Genomic DNA, 22,656 nt, shown 5'->3' on the forward strand with positions numbered 1-22,656 from the left:
TCGTGGAATGGTTTGGCTTGGGAGGGACCTGCCAAGGCCATCAAAATCCAACCCTCTGCCATGGGCAGGGACACCTTCCACTGTCCCAGGTTGTTCCAAGCCCCATCCAACCTGGCCTGGGACACTTCCAGGGATGGGGCAGCCACAGCTTCTCTGGGAATTCCATTCCAGCCCCTCACCACCCTCCCAGGGAGGAATTCCTTCCCAATATCCCATCTATCCCTGCCCTCTGGCAGTGGGAAGCCATTCCTGTCACTCCAGGTCTTTATCCAGAGTCAGGGCTCAGCATCCGGATGTTCCCACCAGCGATGTTTTGCCTAGAAAAAACCTTTTCATCCTCAAAGCAGTTCCCAAATCATCACTCATTGCATCCGTGCAGGTGCCAGGAGACAAACAGAGCTTAATAAGGGCATGGAAAAGGCTCAGATCCTCTCTGGATGGGCAAGTTTGAGTTTCTACCTCCTCAATATCCCCAGAGCTGGGAGCAGATCTGGGTTTCCATCCTGTTCCCTGGTGCCAGGGAAGGATCATAGTGGAGTTTTTTTGGCTGGTTGACCTCTTCCAGACCCTGGTGGCTTCCACAGCCCCCTAGGACCAAACGGACCACAAAAATCCACACCCCCCATTGCTCTGGCCATGTTTATTTGGTTCCAGCACTGCAGAGGTAACACATGTCCACACCACCTCCCACCCCCGTCCAAGTTCTGAAGATGTCAGGGTCCCTCCTACTCCTCAGAGGAGCTCGCTTTGGTCCCCATCACCCCTCCTGTCCCAGAAGGGGCTCGTCCACTAGTCCTTGGCCATGTCACATGCCCGGTTGGTGGCCGCCTCCACAGCATCCATGACGGTGGCCCGGAGCGCTCCCTTCTCCAGCTGGTACAGGGCATAGATCGTGGTGCCCCCGGGCGTGCAGACGTCCCCCCGCAGCTTCGCCGGGTGCTCCCCTGTCTCCAGCAGCATCTTCGCTGCGCCCTACGGGACACCAGGATGGGTTGGAAAGAAGGTGAGATTTGGGAGTTCCCAAATTCCCATTGGTATGGTAGGATGGCATCACCATCCCAACGGCCCCACAGCAACGGACTGTCCCACCACCGTGCCCTTCGCCCTTCTGGTGGCCTCATTTTTTGCTTCCAGGAGGGGAAACTGAGGCAGAGTGGCATCCAGCACCTCCTCCCTCATCCCAATGGAGGCAGGAGGGAAGGGGAGCGATGCCAGGGTGTGCCAGGGACTCACCAGCAGTGTCTGCGCCGCGATCCTGCTGGCCAAGGCGCCCGGCATTCCCATCTTCACCGCACCCTCGGCCAGCGCCTCGGCAAACAGGTACACCTGGGAAGAGAAGAGCATCCAGGGGTGAGCCTGGAGCAAGGGGTGGACCCCAAATCCCAAGATAGCATCCCGTGTCCCACTGGCTTACGTAGGCCACGCCGCTGCCGCTGAGCCCGGTGTGGATGTCGATGTAGGATTCAGGAACCTCCTCGCAGAGGCCGCAGGAGGACAGGAGGCTCTTGAGGAGCGCGGCTTCCTCGTCACCTGCGTTGCTGCCCCGGGAGAAGACCATGGCTCCCGCCTGCACCACGCAGGGCAGGTTGGGCATGATCCGCAGCACTTTGGTCCAGGGTGGGAGGAGCTGGAAAAAGATGGGGATGGGAGAAGGGGTGCCAGCCATGCAAAGTACCCAAGGGTGACGGAGACACTGGTGGGTGTCACACATTGGGCTGGCAGAGAAGTGAGGAGCACGGGGAGGGAGCTGGAGGTGCAGCCGGGTGGGGACAAGGCCACAGCAGTGTGTCCTGCACAGGCCTGGGTGCAAATGGAGGAGGAGGAGGAAAGGAGGAAGAGGAGAATGAGAGGAGGAGAAGGAGAAGGAAGAGAAAGATGAGAAGGGGAGAAGGAGAATGAGAGAAGGAAAAGGAGGAGAAGGAAGATAAGGATGAGAATGAGGAAAAAGAAAGGAGAAAAAGAGGAGGAGGTGGAAGAGGAGGAAGAGAAGGAGGAGGAGAAGGAGGAAAAAGAAAGGTGAGGAGAAGGAGGGGGAGGAGGAGGAGGAAAAAGAAAGGAGAGGAGAAGGGGGAGAGAAGAAGGAAGGGAAGAAGGAGAAAAGGAAGAGAAGGAGAAAAGGAAAAGAAGGAGAAAGGAAGAGAAGGAAAAGGAGAAGTCTCACCCGCTGTAGTGTCTGGATGGTGACACCAGCCACCAGCGACACGACGATGTGGTGGGAGCCCACGGCAGGACGGATCTCCTCCAGGACACCCGGCAGGATGTGGGGTTTGGTGGCCAGGAAGACCAGGGTGCTCCTGTGCACCACCTCCAGGTTGCAGTGTGTGGTCCGGCAGCCCAACTCCTGCCCGGGGACAGGGAGAGGGGTCACAGCCTGGCACCCCCAAAACCAGTGCCCCCATGGTAACAGCACATCCAGAGGCAGGAACATGGCCTGGGGACCTGTTCTGGCCACAAAGCCACCGAGGCTCTGCCTGGATCTCACCCAGACTTGGGAAGGATGAGCCAAACCCAGTTGGGGAGGGAAAGGGTGCTCTGACCCCCACATTGAGGGACACCCCAACATCTCCCACTCCCACGGCCCCACTCACCTGCCAAGCATCCAGGTTTTTGTCCGAGGGAGCACTGGCCAGGATGTTGCTGGCTGGGACCTTCCCTTGGGAAACACAGGGAATGGGATGAGCAGCCAGGGTGGCCCCAGGGTGTGGGGGACACCCCAGCACAGCCCAGACACCCCGATTTTCACCGGGATGTGATTCCTCCAATCCCAGCATGATCCCACAGGGGGACATGGAGCAAAGGGGGCTGGGGATGGATCCTGCTGGTATGGCTGGCACTGACACCCACTTGTGTCATGGTGCAGTGACAATGGAGGTGGCCCCAAACGGGCAGGGCTGTCCCCACACTGTGCTATGGGACAGGGACAATCTGGGACACACGGGGAGCAGGGACAGGGCTGTGCCATCATTATCTGTGGGACAGGGATGTAAGGGAGAGAGGCAGGACAGGGCTGTCCCCGTGTCCCCACACTGATCTGTGGGACAGGGACACCAGGGAGGGCAGGGTTCCCGGGGAGAGCGGCAGGAAAGGGCTGTCCCCATGTCCCTCCAGTGCAGGACAGGAACCCCCATAGTGGAAGGGCTGGGACCCTGGGAACGGGCCAGGACAGGGCTGTCCCCATGTCCCTGCACTGGAGGACAGGGACCCAGGGGCGGGCTGGGACTTTGGGAATGGGCCAGGACGCGACTGACCCCATGTCCCTCCACTGGACAACAGGGAAGGGAGTGCAAGGAGCGTCCAGACAAAAGCTGCCCCCACGTCCCCACACTTCCCCGCGCCACAGGGCGCGCAGAGACGCCGGGGAGACGCCAGACCAGGACTGTCCCCATTTCCCCTCCCCTTCCCGTGTGCCGGGGACCCCCCGGTCGCCCCCCAGCCCGTACCTGCCTGCAGCAGCCCCCTGACGAGTCCCCCGGCCATACGCCCGGCGCCCACGAACCCGACCCACAGCTCGGACGCCTCCATCGCTACCCGCGGCCACGCCCCCAGAGCCACACCCCCTGCGCTGATTGGCCGATCCCAGCCACACCCCTCTCTCCTATTGGCGAAGCCTCCTTTAAGGGGCGGGGCGGAGGGGCAGCGAGGGGGTCACTGCGCAGGCGCGCGGGCGCTACGTGGTTCGCTCAGGTCCACGCGTGGGGGTCCCGAAAGGGGTTCCCGACCATTCCCGATTATTCCTAAACCTTTCCAAACCTTCCCCGCAGCGCTCAGCTGAGCCCCAGCACCCCTGGGGTCACTGCGGGGTCCCTAGCAGGGGGGTGGGGACTAAATTGGGGGTGGGGGAGGTCCCTACAGTTGTCCGTGGGTGTGGGAGGTGGTCCCCATTCTCCTCCCCCCAAAGGACCCCCACCCGCCGATATTCCCGGGTTTATGGGGGGTCCCCAAATTTGTCCGTGGATGTGGGTGCTACTTCCCACTCCAGGGTGCTCCTCACCCTCTACTTCCCACAGTACCCCCACCCACCGGCATCCCTGGGACTATGGAAGGTCCCCTGAGTCGGGTGGGTCCCCCAAATTTGGGGTGGGGGGTCCTTTAATTTGTCCATGGGTACGGGGGGCTTCACCCCACCTCTTTTCCTTACAGGACTCCCCCCATTCCCATCATGCTGTTCCAGAGCTCCTGGGCTGTGCTGCTCCTCTGCACCACTGCTGGGTTTTTGGGGTGGCTGGGCCTTGCTGCCCCTCCCGAGAAGGTGGGGACCCCTCCCCCAGAGCTGGGGTTCCCCATACACATCCCCCTCAAGACAACCACGGGTGATAACCAGTTCCAGGATGAAGCCACATGAGATGACACACCTGGACTCCTGTCACCATCCGGTGTGGCTGTGGGACTCCCTCTGGCTGGGAAATGGGGGTTCCCAGGTTCCCCCACCCTGGGAAGCCACTTTGCCTGGTGTGGGGATGGTTTTTGGGGGGTGAAGGCAAAATTGTGGGGCGAGTTCACACCTTTTTCCATTTTACACCCCAAACCCACTCCTCTGTCCCCCCATCCTGTGCTGGGAGCACCCAGGGGTGCTGAGGGCTTGTTTTGGGGTATCCATGGGGAGAACCAGCATTCCCCCATCACCACCCCCTAATATTCACCTCAGGAGGATCTGTGGGAGACCTGGATGAGGTCAGCGCTGGATGAGACCCCCGTGGTCCAGCTCATGGAGGACATCACCCACTGGATGGGTACGAGCCAGGGTTGAGATGCTGGGACATTCCCATATCCCACTTTGGGACTGATCCAACCTCTTGTCCCTCCCCACAGGGAATGTGAGCAGCTGTGGGGCTGCAGAGCTCTGGGAAGGACACCAGGTTGTCCCATTCAACCTCTATCAGGAGCAGGAAAGAACTCAGGATGTTCATCCCCAACTAGGTGGGAACACAGCAAATCCCATTCCCAGCTTTTTTTCAAATCCCATTCCCAGCTTTTTTTACACTGGGGTGCATCTTCCCCAGCTCATCCCACTGCTGTATCCATCTTTTCCACATGCAGAGAGCAACCTGGTCCTTCAGGAGGTGATGGAGAAGCTGCGGAGGGTCAACCAGAGCCTGGAGCTGATGCTGATGGTCTTGGAAGATGCACGAAGCCGGCTGGAAAAGCACCTGGAGCACCTCAAAGCCATCCCTGACCCAGATGGTGAGCGGGAATGGGTGCTGGAGGATTGAGGGGAGCTGGTGGGTGCCAACACCAGGCTCTTCTTCCCCCATCCCACAGGTCAGAGCCAAAGTGCCACCTCCTCCTGCATCCCACAAAGCTCGTACTTCGTGCTCCTGGTTCTCCTACTGGTGCCGGCGCCGCTCCGAACCATCCTCCTCTTCCTCCTCTTCCTAGCTTCCAGCACTCTCGGCACCCCGGCAATCTCCACCCTCCTGGTCCTTGCTGTGGCAGGTGGGGAGAAGTGTGGGGACATCCGGTTGGGGACACACAACGCTGGGGGTGCTCTGTCCTCTCCCAGCCTCTTGTTTTCCCACAGGGCATTGGCTGGTGGCATCCGCCTGCCATGGTGCCAGAAGGCTCCGGCTGGTGGTTCCCCAGGAAGAGCCCCAGTACCAGCTCACCTCCACCCCGGAGAGGTAGGAGATGGCTGAGGAGGTGGCATGGAACCCTTGGGACCTGATGGGTCCCATCCTTCGTGCCCCACCCTGGATTTTCCACCCTGGAGCCATCTGGCAGAAGTTCCCAGGAAGGGACAGGACACATCTTGATGGTTTTCCTATGGCTTTTGGGCCCCTAATCCCAGCTCCTTGCCCTGTTTCTGCTTACATGTCCCATCCTGGGTGTCCCATCGTTGGTGCCTCATCCTGGATTTCCCACCCTGGATCTTCCATCCTGGGACCATCTGGCAGAGGTCTCCAGGGAAGCACGGGACACCTTGATGGCTTTCCTCTGGCTTTGGGGCACCTCATTCCAACTCCCTACCCTATTTCTGCCATCCTGGTTGTCCTATTCTTAGATCCCCATCCTGGATGTCCCATCTTGGATGTTCCATCCTGGAGCCCTCTGGCAGACGTTCCCAGGAAAGGACAGGACACATCTTGATGGCTTTCCTACAGCTTCTGGGTACCTCATCACAGCTCGCTGACCTATTTCTGCTTGGAGAAGGGTGTGGAGAGGCTGGAGTGGTGCATGAATGCCATGGTCGTGGTGACACAGAAGCCACCAAGGTGATGGGACTCCGGTTTTCCTTCTTCCCACGCAGGGAATGTGATATGGAGCTGCTGCAGGAGGAGCTGGACAAGATGGAGATGAGCTGCATGCGAGGTGAGAGGCGCCCACAAGGTGGGAGGTGTGGTGGCTGTAGGACACAGATCCAAAGCCCTGACATATCCCCATCTTGTGCTGGGACATGTGCGTTATCCCAGAGCGTCCCCAAGCTCTGCCAGGGCACATGCCACCTCCCCAGAGTGTCCCCATCCTCCACCTAGGGACAGAAGCACTGGGAGGGTGTCTCCACCCAGGCCGTATTCTTTCAGAGCCCTCATTCCTGGAGCAGCCCCAAGAGGTGGCCGGGAACATTCCTGGATTTGCAGGGCGGGTGTCACCTGTCCCCGGTGGCCGGAGGACAACGCCGAGCTCGTGTGGGGTAAGATGCTGGGTGGGATGTCCCCAAGCTGGTCCCCCCAAAACCTGCTCTTGGGGCCCAGCTGGGTTTCCCTGAGGGTCAGGTCCTTCAAGGTTGGGGTGTCCTCACCATGGTGGCACCTCTGGGTGTGGGACAACCCACTGGGAGGTGGACAGGGCTGAAGACATGACACACAGGGAAGAATTTGGGGTGGAAGAAGGTGTCCTAAAGGATGGCCTAGGCACCCCAGGGGACAAGGGACATCTACAGGAAGTCAATTCTTCCCAAACCAGGTGACACCAGAGCTGGTCATGGATGTTGGGAAGCGCTGGGAGCCCAAACCCTGCAGCCCGAGGGCCAACATGTGAGCACCAACCACCCAGAATGTCCCTTGTCCAGGGTTTGGTGTCACCTCAGGGGGACACCCCACTGCTGGTGGCTTCCTGGGGTGCTGATGGGTGTCTCCTCTGTAGGTCCCCGTGCCAGGGACTCACCAGGGCCGGGCAGCGGTGCCGGAAGAAAGCCATTCCCGGGCAGGAATTCTGCCACATCCACACCACCAGCAGTAGCTTGGCCATGGATTCATCTCCCCATTTTTGACCCTCTACCCCCTCCCTCAGGGGTTTTAACCCTTTTTATGACCCTTCCAGATCCTGGTGGAGAACATGGACCCTAAGGATGCCACTGGCTGTAGGTACAGGGCGGATGTTCATTGTCCCACCCATTTTATGCTATTTGCATATATTTTAATAAATGCCACATTTACAGCTGGAGTCTTTCCCATTCTGGTCTCTCCTGTCCTGAGCCTGGGGGGCTGTGGGATCATCCCCATGTGCCAAGAACAACAGCAAATTCCCTGCTGCCATTTCCATGCCCTGAAATCCTGACTGCCTTCCCTTTATTATGCCTAATTGCAGGTAATTAGTGTAGCTCGTTAACAACTCAGAGCCACCACCCTCTTGGATGGCTCCAGTTGGCTCCTACCACTTAATTTGGGATCGTTTTGGGATGCCCCAACCTTCCTCCCCCCTGCCCTGGGCATCCCGCGCTGCTCCCAGCAGTGGGGCAGGAATGTGGGAGCTGCTCCCCGGGCTCCCATTTTTACTTTGGAAATGTCACTGTCACCCCCCAGCCCTGTCCTCTGCCCCAGCAAAGGACAACCCTGAGTTGAAGAGGATGATCCCGGTGCCGGGTGATGCCAGTCCTGGTGCCCATCACTTCCTGGCGTTGGCATAGTTGGCGTTGAACCAGGCACAGGTTTCCTTCACAGCTGTGGAGGGATAAGGTGGGATGGGTTTGGGGATTGGGAGTGGATTTTGGTCATAGAATTATGGGATGGGTTTGGGGACTGGGAAAGCATTTTGATCATAGAATTATGGGATGGGCTTGGGGATTGGAACTGGAGTTTGGCCATAGAATCATGGGAGGGGTTTGGGGACTGGGAATGGATTTTGGTCATAGAATCATGGGATGGGTTTGGGGACTGGAAATGGATTTTGGTCATTTAATCAAGGGATAGGCTGGGTTGGAAGGGACTTTTTAGGTCTTCTCATCCAACCGCCATGCAAGAAGACACCTCCCAAGAGACCAGGTTGCTCCATGCCCCATCCAACCTGACCTTGGATATTTCCAGGGATGGAGAAAACACCACCTCCCTGGCCAACCCGTGCCAGTGTTCCACCACCCTCATTCCCCATCCAGAAAAGATGGACCACCTTGATGCCACCACAGCTGACAGCAGGGGGTAGGACCTCCAGTGTCTCCTGGAGGCCCCCCCATCTCACCTTTCCTGAAAGGTGTGAATTGGAATCCGGGCAGGTACCGCCGGAGCTTGGCATTGCTGGCCGTCTTCTTGAACTGCCCATCGGACTTGGTGGTGTCAAACTGGGATGGGAAGGATTAAGGAGGAAAAAAAGGCCTTGCTTTTGCTCCTTGGATGGGAAGGATCCTCTGGATCATGGTATCTCCCAGGGGAGCTGGTGGAAAGGGGGGTTCAGCCTGCAGCGAAGGATACAACGAGCTCTCCTCTGAATTCCATGGCCTCTGTGATGGCCTCTGCCGCTTCCCGGATGGAGACTTCATCTTCCTCTCCCACTGTGGAGAAGGAAAGGATCGTGGCTGTTCCTTCGTGGAGAGGGGGTTTCTCGGGGGGCAGCCAGGGCTTACCTGACAAAATGATTGGTTCCACCTCATCGTATTCCCGCAGGACCCAAAGGAAGAGCCGGGCCAGGTCCTGTGGAAGAGCAGACAACTCTTGGAGGGGGGTCACTGATGTCCCCCAGCCCTCCCATCCCAAGGGGACACAACTCTGGGGATGGCCCAGGCCAAACCAGGGGGCTTCAGACCCCTCTTTGGTCCCACCAGTGGGTCCTCCAGCCCCATTCCCCGCTTCCCAAGGCCACACCTACCAGGGAATAGATGAACTGTCTCCTGGGCTCACCCGTTCCCCAGACGGTCAGAGCAGAGCCGGACTCTGCAGGAGGAAGGAGCCATGACCACCACAGCCACCTTCAACCACCCCATGGAGCAGGTGGGAAGGAAACCACACCCAGTTTTCCCCCAAAAAATCCCTGGAAGTCCTGCCACCCTCACGTTTGGCCAGGTAGACCTTGTGGATGAGCCCCGGAAGGACGTGGCCATCCTCAATGTTGAAGTTGTCGTGTGGCCCAAAGACATTGGTGGGAATGACGGCGGTGAAGCGTCGGCCGTGCTGCTCGGAATAACCCCTGGATGAGAGCAGGGAGGGGATGGTGGGTGGGCTGTCAAGCCTCCCTCCTGCACTGATGTGCCCCCAAAAAACCCCAGCCAGCAGCAGCTTCACCTGCTGAGCCCTCCCCAGCTTCCACCGCGGCGTCATTTAAATCCTGGAAATCCCAGTGGATTCCCCTTGCCTTGAAAACCAGTGGGTGCTCCCATGTCCCCAACTCACCTATTTTGGACGTCAATCATCCTCTTGGCATAGGAGTAGCCGAAGTTGGAGCTATGAGGTGGCCCATTGTGGATCTGGGAAAATCAGAGCAGATAAATGAAGCAGGGCAGGGACTTTCCCTGGATTTTGCGTGGGAATGGGAATTCTCACCATGGTCTCATCGATGGGATAGGTGGTCTTGTCCGGGAAGATGCAGGTGGAGAGGCAGGAGACCACCTTCTGCACCCCCGTCTCGTGCGCTGAGTGCAGGACATTGTCGTTGATGTGGATGTTTGTCCTCTGGGAAAGGGGCGATTTATCAGGATCATGGGCTCAGGGATCCCCAAATCCCTTCAACAACAACTCCTTAATAACTCCAGAAACCATTGGAGCTCTGGTTTGGCTCCGGGAACAGAGCAAGCCACATCCCTATGTGCCCCATATCCCAGTTTAGGGAGTGCAGCACCCACAGGGATCCCGACAGTGCCCATTCCGTGGGTGCTCACCCAAAAATCCAGGTTGGAGCGGATGTTTTTGAAGAGGCCTCCGACCATGGCAGCCAGGTGGATGACGTGGGTGGGCTTGTGCCTCTCAAACAGGGCTTTGGTCTCGGAGCTGCTCCTGGAATGGGAAATTCTGGGGATTCAGTGGGGTCAGCAGAGCAAATTGGGGTTTTTCTGAGGAAAAACCCATTTTACTGGGAGGGGATGTGTTGGGGTTTGGTGGGGGCAGATTGGGGGGTTTCTAAGGAAAATCCCCATCTTGGGATGGGAAAATTTGGGATTTGGTGAGGTCAACACAGCAGATTGGGGTCTTTCCAAGGAAAAAGCAAATTCTGGGAGGGGAAATTTTGGGGTTTGTTTGGGTCAATAGAGCAAATTCAGGGGCTTCCAAGGAAAAACCCAACTCACGTCAAGTCAGCGTCTCGGGAGGACACGAAGATCCACTCCTCGTCCGGCCGCCCCTCTCCATCGGCCACCACCTTCTCGATGGCTCTGCCCACCAAGCCGGTGCCACCTGTCACCAGGATGCGCTTGGTCACCTCTGTCATGGCCAAAACCCTGCAGGGAGGAGCTGGGGGGACAAGCTGGGATCACCTCAGGGTGCACCTCAGGATGGTCCGCCCTGGTGTGGGCACCCACGAGCATCATCTGCATCCCAGGCAGGTGGGATCAGGTTTTGGGGGGGAAATTTCTGCATTTCTGGCAAAAAGGGAAGTGGAAAAAGGGGCGTGTTTGGCTGTGACAGGGCTGAAACTCCTCAGCTGGAGGCCACCTGGGCTGGGGCCAAACCTGCCACGTGGCACTGCCCGGCCTCTGGAAAGGGAGGGGCACCTGCACCCCAAAATGTGTGCCCCAAATCTCCCTGTGCACCCCCAAATCGCTTCCCAAACCCCAAATCTCCCGTTGCACCCCAGATCTATTCCTGAACTCCAAGTCTTGGGTCTGCACACCCCAAATCTCCTCCTACACCTCAGATTTCTTTCTGCACCCCAAATCTCCCTCTGCGACCCGGGTCTGCACCCCAGATCTCCCCCTGAACCCCAGATTTCCCCCCTGCACCCCAAGTCCTGTGTTTGCAACCTAAACCTCCCCTGCACCCCAAATCCCAGGTCTGCACGCAGCATTGCATCCCACACCTCCCCTGCCCCTCAAACCCCAGCACTGCACCCCAAATCCCAGCTCTGCACCCAGTCCTAAGCCCCCTACCTCCCCTGCACCCCAAATCCCACTCCTGCACCCCAATCTCCCCGCCGCACCCCCTCCCAACCCACAACCTCCCACGCCCCCGCACGCCTGCCCTCCCCACCGTCCTGTCCCCCCACTTTGGGGACCCCCCGCTTCTCCTCCCCTCAGGCCTGGGGGGGCTCCTGTCCCCCCCAAATATCCCTTAATGGGGTGAGGGGCGCGTCTCACCCTCGGTTGGATTCGGGGCCACTCGGGTACACTCGGCTGCGCTCGGTTAAGTTCGGCTGCGCTCGGCTCGGTGCAGGTTCGGGTTGGGTCGGTGGAGGCTCGGCTGTGTTCGGCTACACGGGCTCGGCTCGTTGGGGGCTCGGCTGGATTCGGCTGTGCTCGGGTCTACTCGGCGGGGCTCAGTCGGGTCTCGGCTAGGTTCGGTTCCGTTCGTTTCCGCTCGGCTCGGTGGGGGCTCGGCTGAATTCGAGGTCACTCGGGTCAGCTCGTTGAGGACTCGGCTGAGTTCGTCTTCGCTCGTCTCGGTTCGTGTCGGCCCGGTGAGGGCTCGTCTCGGTTCGGCTGCGCTCGGCTTCTTCCGCTGCCGTCACGGGGCGCTGCCGCTTGGCTCATTGGGAAATGTAGTCCTTGCCCGGGGATAGGGGAAAGGCGAGGGAGCAGGGGAGGGGATTTAGGGACGGGGAAGAGGGATAAAGGAAGGGGCTGCAAGGAAGGAAGAGGCGCAGGGAAAGAGAAGGGGGTGCGGGTGGGGAAATGAGGTGCAGGGGGAGGGAAGGAGGTGCAGGGAAAAGGAAGGGGGGAAGGAAAAGGTGGTGCAAGGAAGGGAATGGAGGTGCAGGGACAGGGAAGGGTGGATGGGAGGGGGGGGTGCAAGGGCAGGAAAGAGAGTGCAGGGGGAAGGGAAGGGGGTGCAGAGGTTTTGAGGGGATTCATGGGAAGGGGTGCAGAAGCAAGGAAGGGGATGCAGGAAAGGGAAGGGGGTGCAGGGAAAGGGGGTTCCCAGTTCCCCCTCTTCCAAAGGAGGGTCATCAAAAGGGATTTTGATGTGAAAACGTTTTAATCACTTTTAATGCACTTAAGCCGAGATTAAAAATGAGCGGAGCTTTCCCCCAGATGGTTTTGAAGGCACCTTCTCCACCCCCACTTCCAGCTGGCTTTTCCTTTGGGATTTCTGTGAGGCAAAGCCAGGGCTTTGCTCTAAACTAAAATTTTGAAAGTGGAATTAAGGGAGACCCTGATAGGAATTCCCATTTTCCTCCCCCAAAGCCCTGGATAGCCCCAGTGTCAAGGAGTAGTAGAATATCAGTTTTTAACTCCTTTTCTCCTGGGTGAGACCTGGAAATGTGCCATTTTCCTTTGGGAGAATCTCAGAATCCTTGGGGATGTCCTTCCTGGGAGCTGGGGTGGGGGGGTCATTTTTCCCACCTTGCACATTAAAAGATGTCACCTTGTGCCTGTGTCCTATGGAAGTGCCTGTCCCCTCTCCCAGCTGGCGGAGTCCCACCATGTGCCCAGCCCTTCCAGGCCTTTCCCAGCTCCAAAATCCCCCTCCCAGGAGTCCTGGTGTTGTTCCCACCTGCTGTTTTACAGGATTCCCTGGCTGATCTCACCCACAGAGCCAGGGATGGACACTGAAGCTCTTTCTCCATGCCAGCTAATTTTACGTCTGTCCTATATCCTTCCTGAGACACTGAGGGTTGGCAAGAAAAAAACCTCATGTTGATGTTGGGATGAATCAGATCCAGCTGCATCCACGCTTCCATCTCACTTCGTGGTGAAATTATGGAATAAAAGGGTTTGGGTTGGAATAAAATCATTCCTGTAAATAAAAATCATCCCGTTCCAACCACCCTTCCGTGAGCAGGGACACCTTCCACTAGACCAGGTTGCTCCAACATGGCCTTGAACACTCCCAGGGATGGGGGGAAAAGCCAAGGAAGATTTTCCATGTGCTGGTGGGAGGATAAGATCTTCCTGCTGCCCCCTGCAAGTTTTGGGAGACTAATTAGGGATAAACCCGTATTTCAGCCAAGGAATTGCTGGAAGGTGGCGCAGCCAAGAGCTGCTGTGACAGCACTTGAATAACCACGGTGTTGCATTAAATGTAGTAATTTTGGAGCTTAAATATGCTAATTCTGGGGCTAATTACCAAAGAGCTGTTGGAGCATGAGGGAAGATCACAGGGGAAAGGGATAAAGTTGTTGCGACCACATGGGATGGACTCGTTTGTTAATGAAATATCACCCAGGCTTCTGATATTATCTAACAAGGCCTTGGGATTTAAGGATCAAAGCCTGGAGCAGACCCATTAGCTCATCTGGGCAGGGCGTCTGCGTGACATGTTCCAGAGGACATCCCAGGACCTTCCAGCCGGCAGGATAAAGCTTGGGTGGCTTGGCCAGATCCTGTTGGAGAACCGCTGCTTCATGTGAGGCGCTGTTTCCCTAACGAAGCTTGCTTGTGGGTGACCTATTTCTCTGGAACGGGCCTGGTTTTGGGTCCAGCCCCACTCCCTGCTCTGCCCTCCCCATGCCTGTAGGAAAGTGGGGCAGATGGGAATGAGATTCCCAGGTGCAGCCTGTCCCAGGTGGAAGCTGTCTGGGGATGGATGATGCTTTACAGCTGCAGCCAAGCTCCAGGAGCCCAGGTGAGACACACCAACTCTAAGTATCCCTTTCCCGCTAAAATTCCAGCTTTGCGGCTCTTTTTTAGGGAGCAGCACATCAGCAGTGACCTCTTTTCCAGGCTCTGTCCCACATGGTGGCCTGTGCCAGTCTCCATAGGGATTGGGGGTTGCTTCCCACAATGTGCAGCCCTTTGGCAATGGGAGTTATCCAAAAGCACAGAGGGGGAAGATGGGGATGGGGGAGATGGCCACAGATATTCCAAGAAACCCTTTTCATGGGATTGGGAGCAGCTGTGGCACGAGAATGTCCTTCCCATCATCATTTTGGATTTGGTCTGGTCAAGTCCAGACCTCGGGGGGAGGGAGACCGACCTGCCACTGCTCCATGATGGGGTTTGGCGTTATTTTGGGAGTGGGATCCTGGCTGGGTGGGTGTGAATCCCATCAGGAGAGACACTGGAAGCGGTGCCACCTGTTTTCCCTCCAGCACACCTCACCTGGTTGGGGTGTCTTTGGATGGAGTGCAGAGAACTGGGCAGGGGGCAGCCTGAGGGACCTGGATTTCTCAGGGTGAATGGGAGAGAGGAATGTGGGCACAGGGCAGTGTGGATCTGAGCCTCCTCCCAGTGCTCCCTGGAACGCACGTGAGCTGACTGTGCCCAAAAAGAGCGTCTCTGGCGCAGGTTTGGGATGAGACAGGCTCCGGAGGATGAGGCAGACATCCCGCTGGGCCTGGCTGCTCAGGCATGTCCCAGGACCTTGGGAAGGTGAAATTCTGCTCCTGTTTCAGTCCAAGGGTTGATGTCAAGCTGGATGAACTCCAAGGTGAATGAATATAAGAGTACGGATTACTTAAATTTGTCTTTTTATGGATTAGACTTTAAGATAAGCTGAAGTTCGTGCCTTAAGGCCAACCAGAGGAAATGCACTATTTACACAAAATCAAGAAATAAAAGGGCCAAACAGATCCAAACCCATTCCCTCTCTCCTTTCCCAGCTCAGAGGCAGGGGGTGTTTAGTTTTGGTTTTAGGGAAGGGCTTTGTTCCTCAGCAAACTCTTCCTCTTTGAACCAAATCCAGCTGTGCATGGAGTTCTCCATCTCCCTGGGCTCCAGCTGCTCCAGAGATGTTATTTTAATTTGCTTTTGATGAATATTTTAGTGCTGCCAGTAGCCCTGGAGACTTTGAACTCGTATGTCAGCCCAGAGCTCACCTGTTTGCTGGGAGCCTTTGTACAGTGAAAAAAAACACATCAAAGGAGGAGAAAGAGTGAACGTCACTGGTGAGAAGCAATTTAATTTGGGGAGGCCAAAGATCCTTATGACCCAAAAATCCATGTTGGAATGTCAAAACTGGGGGGCAAAGAGGCAGGAAGGTGGTACGAGGGACACCATCTTCTCAGCAGGGTCACAGGCTTGTTCCTGCACCTTGTTCCCAGGTCTCCATGCTGTGCCACAGGAATCCACAGTGACTTGGTGGGAGTTGAGTCATAATGGGGACTCGCTGTGTGACCTCAGAGCAGAGGGTTGTTGGCTTGGGGTCACTGGCGCGGATGATCCAGGGAGCCTGAACGGGGAGGAGGGTGGCCCAGAGACCCCCTGAATGGGACTCTGCAGTGAGGAGGGGAAGGGGGATCTCCATCAGGGATCTATTGAAGAGCTCATAACCAGGTGAGGTTCTGGCCTGGAGACTCCCAGAGAGGTGGAATGGGGACTGTCCAGCCAGATGGACAATGCAACAATGACCATCACCTGGGTCAGCTGAGGAACCCAGAGAAAGGTGTGTGATGACCTGGAAACCATGGTTACCAAGGCCCTTGCAGGAAGAGGGAACAAGGACATGGGCACTCCTTCTGTGGGCAGTCCTGGCACCCCACTGAAAGTGAAGATGGTGTCACAGAGACTGCAGGGAGCAAAGTACCTGTGCCGGGTGGAGCCGCAAGAGCTCTGGTAGAAGAAGAGGAGGCACCTCAGGCTTTGCTGCAGGAAAACTTTATTGACACAAAAGAATGAATAGACAGGAGCAGCGAGAAGAAGGGAACCCGTGGGAGGTTCAAGTAGGGCGACCATCATGCAAATTACTATGCTTGCAGGATCTGTTACCAGAGCACCAAGCTGATGGTGTCAGGAATGGTGCTGAGGGCCCTTAGCAGATGTAGCCACCCCTTCTGCCATAGCAGCCCAGGCCTCCCAGCCCGTAGCCATAGCCAAGGCCGAAGCCAAAGCCTCCAGAGATGGGCTGTCCCTGGGCACTGAGTTCACTGCCAACAGCAGCTGAGGAGGTGGATCCGACAGCGGTGTTCTGGGGGAAGGAGGTCATGATGGGTCCTGGCAGGGTGACCAGCACGGGGGAAGGGTCGATGACAACGTGGGAGTCCTGGCATTGCAGGGCACAGGGCTCGTTGCAGCTGTTGGCCAGCGGGGTGGGTCCGCAGGGTTGGCAGCGGTTGTAGCAGGCCATGGGTGTGGTGTGGAGGGTTCCTGGAAGAGAGAGGGGAGTGAGGCAGGGCAGGGGTGTGGGGGTGTGAGGGGCGGTGATGCAGGAGGGTGAGGGAGTGTGGAGGCTGTTGTGGGGCTGTGTGGAGGTGTGAGGGCTGCTGAGGCTGGGGCCGAGCGTGCTGGCAGAGAGAGGTCAGGGGGTGCAGGAGCAGGAGGATCAGGGGCTTGAGACTCACCTGGTTGTGAGCAAGAGCAGAAGGAGAAGGTGTGAGGAGAAGTGTGTGAGGGAGAGAGGCTCTGGGCCGGCTTTTATGCTGGTTGTGGAGGGGTGGGACAGCCTTGTCCCATGGCCTTGGGGCATTTTTCAGGCCTGGCGAGTCCTGAGGTGGGGAGTGTTTTCCTTCCCACAACTCTGCCGTGTCATGTCCTGCTCTTGAGGTCATGACCTTGGCAGTAGCTTTTAAATGCGAGTATTAGAGACTAAAGGCTGCTGATGGTGATGTTTGTCAAGGAGTACTGAAGACGTGACCAGAGCTTTGGAGAGGTGGGATGTCATCAGCGTGTCAGTGGTGTGCTGTGGCTTTGTGGGTGTGTGATGAAGAGGGACCTCATTCCCCCACAGCCACGTCAGGCTCATTTGGGCTTTGCAGCTCTTCTGGGGGTGATGGCTGTCCCCTTCCATCACATTCTCTCTCTCCCTACCCTGTTGCCAACTTCCTAAACCTGTATGTATGCCAGGCTTTTCCCGCTGGAGATGGGAAAGCAATTCCTGTGATTTAGGGATGCCTCCCATACTCCCATAGGTCTTCTGTTGGTTCATTAGTAGCTGGTGAAGGATAAAGAGAACAAGATGTGTGAGGTGCTGCTGACAGAACTGGGGACATTCACTTCTCACAAAAAGAGGGTTGACCTTGCTGCTTTCTAGAGGTACCTGAATGGAAATCATAACATCAGTTTTGTCTGGCTCAGCACGGCGAGTCATGTTGTGGGGAATGTTTTCCTTCCGACAATTCTGCAGTGCCATGTCCTGCTCTTGAGGCCATGTCCATCTGCCCTTGGCGGCAGCTTTTAAGTGAGAGTTGGTATTTGGGAGGATTTGCATGGAAGTTGTGTGTCAGAGAAACCAGAATATACAACAGAAGCCTAGGAAAAATATGGGTGTCATCATTTTGTGTACTTGTGTGGTTTAGTTTGTGGGTGTGTTGTGAAGAGGGGCCCCGTTCCATCGCAGCCCTTTCAGGCTGTCCTGGCCTTTGCTGTTGTGCCATGCATAAGGAGCTGCCCCTTCCATTACAGTCATTCCTCCTTTAAAGTGTAAATATTTGAGAGCAAAGTTTGGTGTTCATGGCACATGTCCAAGGAGACTGAAGATGTGACCAACACTTTGGAGAGATGGGGTGTCATCAGTGAGGTCAGCCTGTGGAACTCATGTTTTTGTGTTTGTGGGTGTGTTGTGAAGAGGGGCCCCAGACTATCCCAGGTCTGTCAGACTGGTCTGGGCTTTGCATCTCTGCCAGGTTTGAATGCCTGGACTCTTCTATTCCACATGGGCAGTTGGACTGTTATCCCCTCAGCGAGTTGGCAGATGATGGAGTGGCTGAGGCACAACTTGGTTATTCCTCCAGTCAGAGAGACCTGGAGGCTGAGGGTTAAAGGAATCTCCTGCATTTCAAGAGCAGGAGATGTGAAGATCTGCATCTGGACAGGGATAGCCCTTGGCCCTGGCTCATGCTGTGGGCTGAGAGTCTGGAAAGCAGCTTGGCTGAGCATGACCCTGTAATGCTGGTGGAGAACAAAGGTCACAGTGGAGCTTTACTTCAAAGGGTGTCACCAGTGTCCATGACAGATTTCAGAAAATTCTTCCCCTGATATTAGGAGAGGTCTTCCTTTTAGAGCACTGGTGGGTTCGCATGTGGGATGGTGTGGACAGTTCTGGTCTCCACAGGTGAAGAAGCCCAAGGGGGTAGTGAACTGTGATGAATGGATGATGTAAGTTTAAATCAGCTCCTGTCTGTTGCCCAGACCTCTGGCAGCAGGCAGTCGCCTTATTGAGGTGGCCAACACCCCAAAATCCACTCTCATCCCCAAGTTCTTTAAAAATGGCTGATTTGGTCTATTATAAAATGAATTATTTGTTAATAGACACAAAACTAACAAACATAAGACTTAGACTATTACTACACAGGGATAAAACAAAAAGACAATACTAGTATATACACGTGGATTTAAAGGTACCATTAAAATTACAGCTAACTAAGAAATAGTGTAACTTAGGATTCCATGTTTCTTACCATCTGATTCTTGATGGGGTACACATCGAAGTCCTTTCCCTCAATTTCTGGAAAAGTAGCCTCAAATCTGCATCCAGCTTTGGGGAGAAATCTCACACGTTCCAGAGGAATGTGAAAGAGACTTCTTCCTCTGTGATAATTGTGTGTGCTTTTGTGGACATAAGAACCATGTCCTTTGGTCAAGAATATCTCTTTCATCTCTTGCCGCATTTGGGATGTTGATTCTTAGCTGGGGGCCTGAGCCCTTTTGGTGCCAGAGATACCCCATGCTGGGCCTGTGACCCGCCTGAGTTATCTCTTGCATGTGCACCAGCCATCTGTGGTAGAGAGGGGGTAGACGTGTCCTGCCACATGAACAAAGACCAGTTGAGGACCACCAGATACTGCAAGGGCTGGAGAATCTTTCCTAGAGGAGAAACTGCGAGAGCTGGGACTCTCAGGAGACAAGGACGTTCAGGGGGTGTCAAGAGTGTGTGGGAGCCCAGCTGTTCTCAGCACTACACACATGAAGGAAAAGGGGGAAGTGCACAAGTGAAAACAGATGGAATTCCATGGGCAAAGGAGGCAAGAATTTTTCTGTGGGTGTGGGTGGTCACAGAATGTAGGAGATGATGGGGTCCATCTCCTGGGAGCTCCAAAGCTGAACTGACCCTAGTCCTGGAAATCCTGCTCTTGCTGGGCCTGCTTGAGCAGAGGGGATGGAAGCACTGGCACTCCAGAGTTCCTGCCCAAGTGGATGCTCTTGTTCCTCTGTTGACTGGGAGGATTCAAGAGTTCTGATGGGGAGAGAATTTTTCAAGTGTGCGTGGACATAGAGAGACTTGGGCAGAGCAGTGCCGTGGAGAGAATTGTTGTGTCAAAGCCTTTGGTGTAGCAGGTGATGGGATTGTGTCATGTTCTGGAAGGTCCCCCCTCTCCCCCGTTTCCCATGTCAGCCTTGGTTGTTACTGGTGGTGACCTATTTACTATGAAATGTTCTTTGCTCCTTTTGTATTCAAGACAATGGCCGGTTGAGTGCAGGCATTGCGCAGGGTGAGGATGTGAGACCGTTGGAATTCAAAAAGAAGAGGCAACTCAGGTTCTGATGCAAGAAAAATTTATTGAAGTGAAAGAATGATGAGAAAGAAGAAGTTGACAGGATCCAGTGTGAGGTGCAATTAGGGCGACCATCAGCTGATGTGTTTTGCTTGCAGGAGCTGTTGCCAGGGCACCGAGCTGGTGGTGTCAGGGATGGTGCTGAGGGCGCTTAGCAGATGTAGCCACCCCTTCTGCCATAGCAGCCCAGGCCTCCCAGCCCATAGCCAAAGCCACCAAAGCCTCCAGAGATGGGCTGTCCCTGGGCACTGAGTTCACTACCGACAGCAGCTGAGGAGGTGGATCCGACAGCGGTGTTCTGGGGGAAGGAGGTCATGATGGGTCCCGGCAGGGTGACCAGCACAGGGGAAGGGTTGATGACAACGTGGGAGTCCTGGCATTGCAGGGCACAGGGCTCGTTGCAGCTGTTGGCCAGCGGGGTGGGTCCGCAGGGCTGGCAGCGGTTGTAGCAGGCCATGGGTGTGGTGTGGAGGGTCCCTGGAAGAGAGAGGGGAGTGAGGCAGGGCAGGGGTGTGGGGGTGTGAGGGGCGGTGATGCAGGAGGGTGAGGGAGTGTGGAGGCTGTTGTAGGGCTGTGTGGAGGCGTGAGGGCTGCTGAGGCTGGGGCTGAGCGTGCTGGCAGAGAGGAGCCCGGGGGTGCAGGAGCGTCAGGGGCTTGATGCTCACCTGGTTGTCAGCAGGAGCAGAAGGCCCAAAAGTGTGTGAGGGAGAGAGGCACTGGGCCGGCTTTTATGCTGGTTGTGGAGGGGCGGGACAGCCTTGTCCCATTGCCTTGGGGCCTTTTGCAGGCAGCAGTTCTTGGGTAGCCCAGAGTGGCAAGTCATGAGGAGGGGAGTGTTTTCTATTGCTCTACTCTGCAGAGTCATGTCCTGCTCTTAAAGCCATGTCCATGTGACCTTGGCGGCAGCTTTTAAATGCAAGTAGTAGAGACCAAAGGCTGCTGCTGCTGCTGTTTTTCAGGAAGGGCTGGAGACATGACCAGAGAGAGCTTTCTAGATGTAGGGTGTCATCAGTAAGGTCACCCCATGGTCCTGGTGTGCTGTGGTTTTGTGGGTGTGGGGTGGAGAGGTTCCTCATTCCCCCACAGTGATGTCAGGCTCATCTGGGCTTTGCAGCTATTCTGGGGGTGAGGGCTGTCCCCTTCCATCACATTCTCTCTCTCTCTACCATGTTGCCAAGTTTCTAAACCTTTCTATATACCAGGTGTCTCCTGCTGGATATGGGAAACCAATCCCTGTGATTTAGGAAGGCCTCCATGCTCTCCAATGTCTTGTGTTTATTCATTTGTAGCGCTCATTTCAGCTGGGCCCAGCAAGATCACACTGTGGGGTCCCATTGCTCGGCTCTGAGTGACACCTGGGAAGGACAACTGAAGAAGGATAAGAAGAAGACACATGAGGAGCAGTTGAAGGAACTGGGGACGTTCAATTTTCAGGAAAAGAGGGTTGACCTTTTTACTCTCTCAAGGTGTCTGAATGGAAATTGTAACATCAATTTGGTCTGGCCCAGGATGGTGAGTCATGAGGTGGGGAGTGTTTTCCTTTATGCAACTCTACAATTCCATGTCCTGCTCTTGAGACCGTATCCATCTGCCCTTGGCGGCAGCTTTAAAGTGAAAATTGGTATTTTGGAGGATTTACATGGATATACATGCAGAATGAACCACAAATGCCTAAGAAAATTGGGATGTCGTCAGTGAGGTCAAGCCATGGGACTGGTGCGCTTTGGTTTGTGGTTGCATTTTAGAGAGGGACCCCATTCCTTTACAGCCCTGTCAGGCTGGTCTGGGCTTTGCTGCTGTGCCGGGCATTAGGACCTGCTCCTTCCAGCGCATTTAGTCCCTCCCACCTTGCCCATGGCTTTCCAGGGACCTTGTTCCTGCAGACAAGGATGGAACAATTTTTTTCCCCTACAAAGCATTTCCAACTGCCAGTCGTGCAAGGTGATGGATTTTGGAGGGCAAATTCATGTCTTATTGACTTTTGTGTTACCTACAGAGGAAAAAATCTTGCTCTGGATGATGAGAGAGCCATGGCTGGTGTTCACCTCCACCTCTTACCGAAGTCTTTGACACTGTCTCCTACTGCATCATCCCAGACTATGCAAGGATGTACAGGTGGTGTAAAAAGTCAGTGAGGTGGACTGCTATATTTATACAACATTTAGACAACATGACCCAGAGCCTTGTGATCCAAAGTCAAGTTGGAGTCAAATCTCAAATGAAGTAGCTCAAGAGTCATATCCATGGGGCCAACAAAGTTCAACATCCTCAACAATGAAGTGAGTTGGTGTGGGAAGTTCTAAGCTCACCAGGGGAAGAAGCCCACAGACTTAGTGAAACAAGGCCAGTTCAGGGCTACCAAGATGCCTAAAGGTCTGGAGGTTCTTTCACAGAGGACTGAGAGAGCTGGGACACCCAGGAGACAAGGCTGGACAGGGGGTTGTTACCAGTGTGCGTAAATTCCTGATGGCAGCGAATGAAGCCAAGGGATCACATCTGTTCTCAGTGCTGCACATGTGAAGGATAATAGGGTAACAGCACAAGTGAAAACAGATGGAATTCCATGGGCAGAGCAGAGAATCATTTTTTAGTGTGAGGGCAGTCACAGAGTGGAAGAGGTGCAGGAGTCTCTCTGTCCTGGGAGATCAAAACCTGAGCTGTCCATGGTCCTGGAAATCCTTCTCTGGGTAGCCTTACTTGAGCAGAGGGGATGGAAGCATTTGCACTTCTGAGTTTCTCCAAAAGTGGATGATTTTGTGACTGTTTGGATGGTTTCAGAGTTCTGCTGGAAACAGCGATTGTCAAGGGTATGTTGGCATGGAGAGACTTTCCCAGAGCAATGAGCAGGAGAGCATTGATGTGTCAAAGCCTTTGGTATGGTAGGTGATGTGTTTTGGTCATGTAATGGAAGATCACCCTTCAACCCTGCTTCCAATGTAAGATTGGGTTGTACTGCTGGGGGCATGCTTCTTTAAAAAGGTGTTGTGCCCATTT

The 22,656-nt window shown here is 55.5% G+C and overlaps 5 protein-coding genes across 6 annotated transcripts; 1 reads left to right on the forward strand and 4 right to left on the reverse strand.

Annotated features, from left to right (window-relative positions):
• Positions 1-624: 624 nt before the first annotated feature.
• On the reverse strand, positions 625-3,555 carry PYCR3 (pyrroline-5-carboxylate reductase 3). Of its 2 annotated transcripts, none has more exons than XM_032091983.1 (6): positions 3,441-3,555; positions 2,589-2,653; positions 2,162-2,341; positions 1,415-1,627; positions 1,234-1,326; positions 625-972 (listed from the first exon to the last, which is right to left on the reverse strand). In XM_032091983.1, exons 1-6 carry the CDS (start codon positions 3,520-3,522, stop codon positions 790-792), a joined length of 816 nt encoding a protein of 271 aa, XP_031947874.1. In that variant the 5' UTR covers positions 3,523-3,555; the 3' UTR covers positions 625-789. The 2 variants fall into 2 exon arrangements, with proteins under 2 accessions (XP_031947874.1, XP_031947867.1); XM_032091976.1 differs by having other exon boundaries at positions 2,162-2,371; positions 3,441-3,550.
• A 252-nt stretch (positions 3,556-3,807) lies between these two features.
• LOC116435546 lies at positions 3,808-6,433 on the forward strand. The gene is made up of 8 exons (XM_032091960.1): positions 3,808-4,249; positions 4,646-4,730; positions 4,810-4,917; positions 5,038-5,181; positions 5,260-5,433; positions 5,519-5,618; positions 5,999-6,105; positions 6,245-6,433. The coding sequence occupies exons 1-8, from the start codon at positions 4,160-4,162 to the stop codon at positions 6,292-6,294; spliced, it is 858 nt and encodes a 285-aa protein (XP_031947851.1). The 5' UTR covers positions 3,808-4,159; the 3' UTR covers positions 6,295-6,433.
• Positions 6,434-7,331: 898 nt separating this feature from the next.
• Positions 7,332-11,860, reverse strand: TSTA3 (tissue specific transplantation antigen P35B). The gene is made up of 11 exons (XM_032091945.1): positions 11,432-11,860; positions 10,427-10,589; positions 10,022-10,136; positions 9,687-9,815; positions 9,537-9,610; positions 9,200-9,333; positions 9,016-9,080; positions 8,774-8,840; positions 8,622-8,701; positions 8,392-8,491; positions 7,332-7,877 (listed from the first exon to the last, which is right to left on the reverse strand). Exons 2-11 carry the CDS (start codon positions 10,564-10,566, stop codon positions 7,822-7,824), a joined length of 960 nt encoding a protein of 319 aa, XP_031947836.1. The 5' UTR covers positions 10,567-10,589; positions 11,432-11,860; the 3' UTR covers positions 7,332-7,821.
• Positions 11,861-15,807: 3,947 nt separating this feature from the next.
• Positions 15,808-16,534, reverse strand: LOC116435602 (feather beta keratin-like). Its single transcript, XM_032092087.1, has 2 exons — positions 16,513-16,534; positions 15,808-16,318 (listed from the first exon to the last, which is right to left on the reverse strand). The coding sequence occupies exon 2, from the start codon at positions 16,296-16,298 to the stop codon at positions 15,984-15,986; it is 315 nt and encodes a 104-aa protein (XP_031947978.1). The 5' UTR covers positions 16,299-16,318; positions 16,513-16,534; the 3' UTR covers positions 15,808-15,983.
• Positions 16,535-19,646: 3,112 nt separating this feature from the next.
• Positions 19,647-20,432, reverse strand: LOC116435609 (feather beta keratin-like). Its single transcript, XM_032092101.1, has 2 exons — positions 20,328-20,432; positions 19,647-20,139 (listed from the first exon to the last, which is right to left on the reverse strand). Exon 2 carries the CDS (start codon positions 20,117-20,119, stop codon positions 19,814-19,816), a length of 306 nt encoding a protein of 101 aa, XP_031947992.1. The 5' UTR covers positions 20,120-20,139; positions 20,328-20,432; the 3' UTR covers positions 19,647-19,813.
• Positions 20,433-22,656: the final 2,224 nt, after the last annotated feature.

This window comes from Corvus moneduloides, chromosome 1 (assembly GCF_009650955.1).
Source record: "Corvus moneduloides isolate bCorMon1 chromosome 1, bCorMon1.pri, whole genome shotgun sequence".
Classification (NCBI taxonomy): domain Eukaryota; kingdom Metazoa; phylum Chordata; class Aves; order Passeriformes; family Corvidae; genus Corvus; species Corvus moneduloides.